Source organism: Eimeria necatrix, genomic scaffold (assembly GCF_000499385.1).
Source record: "Eimeria necatrix Houghton genomic scaffold, Enh_scaff693, whole genome shotgun sequence".
NCBI lineage: Eukaryota > Apicomplexa > Conoidasida > Eucoccidiorida > Eimeriidae > Eimeria > Eimeria necatrix.
Window position 1 is genome coordinate 6754 of NW_013651735.1, and position 8614 is coordinate 15367.

An 8614-nucleotide genomic window follows, 5' to 3' on the forward strand; every position below is an offset into this window, starting at 1 on the left:
GCGGCGGTGACCCGCTGCTGCTGCTGCTGCTGCTGCTGCTGCTGCGTGGGGTGCGGCGGGCGAGTGGTGGTGCTGCAGTGTCTTGGCTGGGGAATGCATGCAGCGGGGTGTGGGGTTTGCTGCTGCTGTTAAAAGGGTCGAGTGTGCAAGTGGTGTCTTCGACTTTTGCTGCAGCACTAGCTGCTGCAGCACTGCACTGGCTGCTGCTGCAGCAGCAGAGGCTGCTGCGATGGGATATTTGCGTCTTTTTGTTTCGTTTTGTTTATTTCGTTTCACGGGCTTCTGCTTTGGTGTGGGGGGATCGGCTTTGCTGCTGCTGCTGCTGCGCTGCTGCTGCTGCTGCTGCTGTCGCTCGCGGTAGTTGAGGTTTGGAGCTTTCCAGTGGTCTTTTGTGCGGTGTGTTTGTTTTTTTAATTTAATTTGTTTATTTTTGCAAATTAAAGAATTAAATTGGCAATTTATTTCATTTAAAAGTTCATTTGCTGCACTTCGCAGGCGAAAACCCGGCAGAGTCGCTGGTGCAGCACGCGCTGGCGGACCAGCAGCAGAGCGGGCACTGCGCGGACAACATAACGGCGATGGTGGTTTTCTTCAAGTCTTAATTGAATTTATAATTTCCAAATTTATAATTATCAAATTTATAATTATGAATTTATTGAGAAGTCTTAATGCGACTTGCATGCGTCACTTCCACACCAGCTGCTGCTGCTGCTGCTGCTCGCGGCGCCGCTGCTGCTGCTGCTGCGGCTGCTGCGCCGCGGTGTCCAACTCACTTCCTGCTGCTTCTTCGTTTTATATTTCTTTCTTTCTCACTTTTATTATTTCTTTTTCTTTTTCTTTTTCTTCTTTTCTTTTCCATTTACTCCTCCCCGCCGCTTCATTTGTGCCTCCTGCCCCCCTCGCGTGCAGATCTCCACTTGCTGTTTCTCCCAGTGTTGCAAGTGCACACAACCCGCAGCAGCAGCAGCAGCAGCAGCAGCAGCAGCAGCAGCAGCTCTTTCTGCTGCTGCTGCTTGAGGGGCTGGACAGCCGTTCACTGCTCTTGTGCTGGCGCCGGGAGCAGCTAGAAACACGCACTGTAGAGTCTGCGGCAGCCCTGCTGCAGCAGCAGCACAGCGTGCTGCAGCAACAGCGAAGTGTGCTGCAGCAGCAGCACAGTGTGCTGCAGCAGCAGCACAGTGTGCTGCAGCAGCAGCACAGTGTGCTGCAGCAACGACGCAGCATGCAGCAGCAACTCATGCTGAAGCAGCAGCAACTTGGGACTCTCACTGGGTGCAAGAGCAACACGTGCTGCTGCAGGTACAGTTGATGCTGCTTCGACATGTTTTGCTGCAGCTTCCAGCTGCTCCTTTTGCTGCGCTGCTGCTGCTGCTGCTGCTGCTGCAGCGCCGCGCAGCTGCCAGCAGGTGCAGCAGAGAGCCGCTGCTACCGGCCAACTCTTGCAGTGTACGTACACCAGGACATGGAAAATAGAAGTGCAGCAAAACTGCAAACAGCTGTCCAAGCAGCAGCAGTTTCTTTAGAGAGAGAGAGCTGTGACTGCAGCAGCAAAGTTCTGCTGCAGCAGCAAAGTACTGCAGCAGCAGCAGCAGCGGCTGAGGTGTTTTGTCTAGAGGAGTAGTGGAGGCAGAGAGCTGTAGATAGTCTTATAGGAAGGAAAGTCTTATGCTGAGGGACCTGCTGCTGCTGCTGCTTCAGCTCGTGCAGCTGCTGCTGCTGCTGCCGCCGCATTCGCTGCTGCTGCTCTTTCTTGCTGCTGCACTTGCTGCAGCAGCTGCCACTCCTGGCATGTTGGGTTGCTGCAGCAGCAGCAATTCACTGCTGCTGCAGCAGCAATTCACTGCTGCTGCTGCAGCAGTGAGCAGCATCTGCCTGCCTTGCAGTTCAGGTGTACGTACACCTGCGCCAAGCGGCTTGAAGCGGCACTTTGGCTGCTCCAAATGCGGCGAAGAGGCAGTTGTTTGTGTAGAGATGTTTGCAGTGGAATTAATAATGAGATGAATAATGATAAACTCGCAAATAATAAGAGTTCAAATGGTATTTAATCTGTTTAGAAGTGGCGAAGATGGGGAGACGAGAAGTTGAAATGCGCAGTGGGGGAGCGTTTCTGCGAAAGAGTTACAATAATGTGCTTTGGAAGTCCAAGCTGAGACGAAGTAGGAAAGTTTTTGGTTTTGCAATTTAGCAATTTGGACATTAAATGAGTTATTGAGTTACTGTTGAAGAACTTGCAACTGAAGCTGAACAAAGTTGAACTGCGGGTGAGCAGTTCACGCAGCGGCTGGGCGCGCTGCGGCGCGGATGCGCGGAGGAAACTGAAGGAAAGCGGGAGAAAAAAGAGGAAAGGGAAAAGATCTGCTGCGGAGAATAAAACTGGAGAAAGAAAACCTACTAAAGAGAAAAAGTGGACTTGGCTTTGGCGGAAATGAAGTGGCGAGCAGACGGGCTGCGCGGCGGCGCGCAGACCGGGAGCTGCCTGTACACCCCAGCGCACTAGTAGTTGAACACGCACTGTTCCTTCTCTTCGGAGAGCTTTTTGGAAACATAACCGCCCACGCAAGTGCAAACAACTTTATTATCAATAACATCGCAGAAGCCGGGCCTGCAGTCGTCGACTTTGCAGAGAGATCGGGGGGGCGGCGTGGTGGTGGTGGTGGTGGTGGTGGTGGTGGTGGTGGTGGTGGTGGTGGTGGTGGTTGTGGTCGTTGTGGTGAAGTGGCAGCCCCCCTCCCGCTCTTCCAAGTCTTCATTGCATTTGCAAAAAGCCCCGAAGCTGGAGTCGAAGCAGCTGCTGCCCACGGGGCAGCGGTTGCGGTAAGAGTCGCACTTGCAAGAGCCGTAGGAGTAGGCGGGGTCGTAGATGATGGAAGTTGAACAAAAGACCCAACTCTGCGAACACCAGTTCCCAATTTTTCCCTGTTCAATCACAGTTTTGCTGCAGCAGCTGCCTGGGGGGCAGTGGAGGCCCCCGGGGTATTCTGTAGCGGAGGCCCTGCCCCCACAGGCCTGTCTGTTCAAGGACTGGAAGCAGGGCTTCATGGCCTTGTTGATTTGGTTGAACTCCTCTTCGGTGATGTCAGTGAACGCCGCGGCCTCCCCAGCGCCCTTCAAAGCCGCTATTTTCTCAAATTCACTTTTAGATTTCAAATTTAAATCTTTTTCTTCGTCTGGAAACGCCAGAAAGTCCGAAACGCCCGCGGCCAGCGGCTGCTGCTGCGCGCTCGGCGCCGTGGCCCGCTGCGCAGACGGCGCAGCGGTTTCCCCCAGCGCCAGGGCCCCCACCAGCAGTATTTTCGAATACATTCTGAAAAATCAACTTCAAGTTGAATTTAAATGCAAAAAAAGACCCAAAGCCGGCGAAATTCGAACAAACTCTCGCAGTCTTGCAGTGCCCGCGCAGCTCCCTGGCCGCGGCTGTTGCTTCGCCGCCCGCGATCTTCAGATTTCCGCGCCCCCAAATCCCACTTTTTTCAATTATTTGACCTTTTAAATACTAAAACAACTCAATTTGCTCCAGATTCCTGGCTGGAAAGGAGCGGGGCTTTCCAGTTTTCCAGGTTTCCCCCGCAGGTGGCTGCCGCGGCTGTTGCCGGCGAGGCGAGTCGAAACCTTGGGCGCGACGAACAAAACCCAACTGGACTTCACCCTGAATTCCCTCAGGAATGAAGATGAATGCTTTTGTTCGTCTTTGGAGGAAAAGGAAGAAAGGAAGAACTGCGCAGTTGTCTCGCGTTTGCATCTGCGAAACCTGAACGCAATCGACCGCGGCGGCACAGCCGCTGCTGCTGCTCCGGCTGCTCCCGCTGCCGCCTTCGCCTCCCAACTTCGCCAACTTCTCTTCAATTTCAAAACATTTCATTTCATTAATTTTTTCTTTTTGTTTTATGCCGCTTTTTGGCGCCGTCGCAGGTCTTTTGCCGGGGAGCCGGCGGGTCACCAAGCCGCAGTGCACCACTGGTGCAGCGCAGCGCCTTCTACGCCCGATTCTGCCAAGTTTCCTCCTTTTCGACTTGAACTAAATTTCTTTTTATTAATTTGAAAAATTTAAATAAAGTTTTCAGCAAAAGAAAAAAGAGGAGAATCAAAGCGCAGCTCCTGAAGGGGTTTTCCGCGATCGCCTCTTGCCGCAGCAAGAAGGCACGAGCAGGCATTCAAGCGACGCAATTCAGTCTTTTCTTTTCTTTCTTCAAATTATCTTTTTATGAAAATAAAAAGATTTTTTAAACCAAGAAATGCAAAAGACTCGACCCTTTTGTCGTTTCCCTCAAGAATGCCGCCAGTTCTTGAATCTGCTGCACACTGAAAGGAAAAACTTGAATTTGAACGCGAGTGCAGCAACAAAGGAATAAAAGTTGACTTTTTCAGCTCTGGAAACAGTAGTAAATGAGTATTGCAAGCTTTTGAATGAAAAGAAAAGAAAATAAATAAAACAAATAAAATTAATTATTTAAATTAAATTGAATGTTGCAAATGAATTCCAAGCCAAACGCCGTTTCCTCCTGCAGCGGCCTTAGCTTGCACTGCGAGAAAAAGGCAAATTTAGAAGCGAAATAACGCAAAAGGCGCCTTTTAAGTGCATTTACGTTTAAATTTTATAAATATTTGCATCAAAATGAAATATAAATCCGCAAAATGAATTTAAAAGTCCAAAAAATGAGAAAATTGGGAAATTCTGTATTTAGTTCCGCTTCAGCTTCTTCCTGAGATACGCAGAGCCATCAGCCATCGGCATAATGAGAAGAAAACTTTTGTTTCATTTTTCATTTAAAGAGAAAAGAAAATAAATAAATAAATAAATAAATAAATAAATAAATATACATAAATAAATAAATAGACAAAATTAAGAATAAATAAAAAAGTAAATAGATAAATAAAAAGAGGAAGAAGGCATTTAAGGAGCATTTTTCGAGCACTATTAATTTTCTATTTTCGTTTTTTTCGCCACTTAATTAAATCAAATTACAAATTAAATCAAAAGTTTGCCATATTTATTTCGGCTGGGTCTAACGCAGAAGCCCCTGCTAAACCCTAAACTAGGGTTTAGGGTTTAGGGCATAGAGTTTGCTTTTCACGGACGGAACTGGCGGGGGAGTTTCCATTTTGAAAAGCTTTTAAACTTAGTAACAGCCGAAAATGGAGGTGCGCGTGTTATGAATTATTATTAATCAATTAATTAATTAATTAATTAATTAATTTGTTTCTTCTATTTATTTATTTATTGTTTATTTTTTTAGCTTTTTCCATTATGTATTACTTTGCTATTATTCTTAATTATAAATTGACTGCTTAATTACTTAGATAATTGGCTTTTGTTTAATTAATTAATTAATTAATTAATTAATTAATTAATAAATTAATTATTATATTAATTAGATTACTAAATGGTTAAACATTCCACAGATTGACAGAATCGCTTTATAAGACTTTCGGGCCCAAAGTTCAAAAAAGAAGTTTAAATAAATAATTAACGACACTGAGCTAGTAAATAAATAAATAAAATATACAATTAATAAATGATATATAATAAAAATTAATAATTAATAATATTAAATTAATTAATCGATAAACAAATCAATATAGTTGAAGTGGATAATTTCAACTCCAAAAGTGCTGAAGTAGTTTCCATTCTCTTTCTTCAACACTGCCTTGAATCCGGGGCTTAGCACCTAAACCCTAAACCCTAAACCCTAAACCCCAATTCCCTGGCAATGGCAAAGTGCTCTTTTTCCGCATTTTCGCCAGCAGTGTTTAGACCTTTCTCGTTGACGAGTTGGAGAAATTAAAACTTATTTTAAATTCAATTATTTATAAAATATATTTATTTGAATTTCTAATTTGTTTCAAACATATCTTTTTTGCTTGCTGCAGCCACAGCAATTGCTGCAGCAGCACCCCACACTTCCCCATTTGAGTCAAACTTTTGCAGCTTTTGCAAATCTATGGACCCAAATAAAAGGGTATTTGGGGCCCCCAGCAGCAAACCAAGTCAAGGGGGCCCCGAGGGCTCTCAAGGGGGCCCCTAGGGGGCCCCAGAGGGCCCCCAGAGTGCGCCGGGGGCCCCCCAGGGGCCCCCCAGGGCCCCCCAGGTGACCCGCCGGGGGCCCCCCGGGGCCCCACAGGGGCCCCACAAAAACGAGGGGCCCCCCGGGGGGTCTCGGGGGCCCCCTGGGGGCCCCTGGGGCCCCGTAGGGGCCCCACTATTGGTGTGTGCTTTGAGGTGAGTATTGTTTGGGTGTGTTGGGTTTGAAGAAAGGGTTTAGAAGGAATTAAAAGTTGAATTAGAATTCAAGTTCGAATTTGGATTTTAATTCTGTCCTTAGGGGCCCCCAAGTGTTGAGTTGGGTTTTTTTTTAAAGTTATTTTTTTTCTGAAGACGGGGTTTGTGCGAGACGCGCTGCGCAGCCGACGAAACCCTAAACCCTAGCGGGCGCTAAAACCTAAACCCTAAACCCTAAACCCCTGTGGGCCTCGTTGGTGGGGCTTGGGGGTCGTTGCTCTGTGGCCCCCCTAAACCCTAAAGCCTACTGGGGCTAGGGGTATTTGAGTTGCGTCGCGGGCGAAGGGAGGCGCTGGGCCTCGCCAAACCCTAAACCCTAAACCCTAAACCCTAGAGTTCGTAGGTGTGTTGGGAGGGTTTGTCTCGCTGCGAGGGGGGGTGTGTGGGCAAGTTCTTTTCAAGTGGAGTTGCGAGAATCTAAAAAGGGGCAGTGGCGAGTATCTGAATAGCAGAAAAGATAAAGCCGAAGGGCGCGCGCTGCAGCGGGCGGCGCGTTGCTGCTGCTGCTGCTGCTGCTGCGGGAAAGAAGCTGCGTGGGGGCGCTAGGGTTCTTTTTTGTTCCGAATTTTGGGGACTGAAGAGAAGTGATTCGTTGGTGTGCGGAATTGGCTGCACACGCGGCGTCGCGAGGTGGAGATACACCCGAGACGACGGCGGTGTGCAGGCAGGCGGCGTCGCGGGTTCGCGTCTGCCGGGGGTGCGATCTGCGGGAACTTTAGAGGATCTTTAGGGAAAAGGGGTTGGAAAAGCCAGCAGAAGTGGATTTAGGAGTTCAAAAAGGGGAAATGGGGGGATTTTAGCTGCAGCTGCGGGCGGCGCGGCTGCGGCGCTGGCGGGCGCGGGGCGGCCGCGGGGGCGTGGGAAGGCGGAAAGCGGCGGGAAAGCGGCGTTTTTTCTCGCCAGGGTGCCGCGAAAAAGGCCAAGGGAGTTAAAAGCGGCTTTTGCGAGGCTTTGGACTATTTTTTTTGGCTTTCCGGCGCGCGGCGCACCTCCTCGGCGGCGTAGTCCAGCCACCGCCGCCGCCGCCGGGGTGCGGCTGCGCACCCGAGCCGAGGAGCACCCCGGGCAAGACGGGGGCGTCGTGGCGGCAGCTGCGCACCAGAAGAATCCTTTTTGCAATCCTCTCGAGTCCGCCGTCGTGTCTGCTGCTGCTGCTGCTGCTGCTGCTGCTGCTCCCGCTGCTGCTGCGAAAATGGCCGCGTTCGAACCCAGGCGCCGCCCCAAGATCGCCCTCGTGGGCTCCGGCATGATCGGAGGCACCATGGCCTTCCTCTGCGGCCTCCGCGAACTCGGAGACGTCGTCCTCTTCGATGTCGTTCCCAGTCAGTCTCTTCCTGCTGCTGCTGCTGCTGCTGCTGTTGATTCCCTCCTCCCGCTGCTGCTGCTGCTGCTGCTGCTGCTGCTGTTGCTGTCGATTCCCTCCTGCTGCTGCTGCTGCTGCTGCTGCTTGTCTCCCGCTGCTTCTGCTGCTGCTGCTGCTGCTTCTCCCCCGCTGCTGCTGCTCCCCCGCTGCTGCAGCAGCAACTGCTGCTGCTGCTGCTGCTGCTGCAGACATGCCGATGGGAAAAGCGAAGGACCTTGGCCACAGTTCCTCCGTAGTGGACAACGGAGTGGAGTTCTGCGGGGCCAACAGCTACGAAAGCCTCGCGGGGTCTTCAGTGGTGATAATAACTGCCGGAATTACCAAAGTGGCCGGCAAGAGCGACCAGGAGTGGTCAAGAAAGGACTTGTTGCCAGTAAACGCGAAGATCTTAAGAGAAGTGGGAGCTGCCATTTCCAAGTACTGTCCCGAGGCTTTTGTTATTAACAATACAAACCCTTTAGATGTTATGGCGGGGGTTTTATTGCAAGCTTCTGGTATACCCTCTTCTAGGGTTTGCGGGATGGCGGGGGTTTTGGACTCCGCCAGATTTCGGAGAATGATTGCGGATAAGCTCCGAGTTAGTCCCAGGGATGTGCAGGCGATGGTCATTGGAGTCCACGGAGACCAAATGGTCCCTCTTAGTCGATTTGCAACAGTTAATGGAGTTCCTCTTTCCTCTTTTATTAAAAAAGGATTTATTTCAGAATCTGAAATTCAAGAAATAGAACACAAGACAAAAACTGCGGGGGGGGATATAGTGAGGTTACTTGGCCAAGGCTCTGCTTATTACGCCCCAGGGGCTGCTGCAGTGGCGATGGCGGAGTCTTTTCTTAAAGACCAAAAGAGGGTTTTTGTTTGCTCTTGTTTTCTAGAAGGGGCTTATGGGGTGAAGGGGCATTTCTTGGGAGTTCCTTGCGTTATAGGGGGGGGGGGGGTTGAAAAAGTTTTGGGGTTGGGGTTGAATGAAAAGGAGA

The 8614-nt window shown here is 49.8% G+C and overlaps 3 protein-coding genes across 3 annotated transcripts in view; 1 reads left to right on the top strand and 2 right to left on the bottom strand.

Moving 5' to 3' along the window:
- Positions 1–602, top strand: part of ENH_00071010 (hypothetical protein) — a gene marked incomplete at both ends in the record, with an annotated part of 2310 nt that extends 1708 nt beyond the window's left edge. Inside the window, one exon of the mRNA XM_013577529.1 lies at positions 496–602. Coding sequence (XP_013432983.1) covers positions 496–602 — 107 coding nt within the window. The remainder of the gene's footprint in view (positions 1–495) is intronic.
- A 1891-nt stretch (positions 603–2493) lies between these two features.
- On the bottom strand, positions 2494–3303 carry ENH_00071020 (microneme protein MIC3, putative; the record flags this gene model as incomplete). The annotated part of the gene is made up of 1 exon (XM_013577530.1): positions 2494–3303. The coding sequence occupies one exon, from the start codon at positions 3301–3303 to the stop codon at positions 2494–2496; it is 810 nt and encodes a 269-aa protein (XP_013432984.1).
- A 3902-nt stretch (positions 3304–7205) lies between these two features.
- ENH_00071030 (hypothetical protein) lies at positions 7206–7832 on the bottom strand (the record flags this gene model as incomplete). Its single annotated transcript, XM_013577531.1, has 1 exon — positions 7206–7832. The coding sequence occupies one exon, from the start codon at positions 7830–7832 to the stop codon at positions 7206–7208; it is 627 nt and encodes a 208-aa protein (XP_013432985.1).
- Positions 7833–8614: the final 782 nt, after the last annotated feature.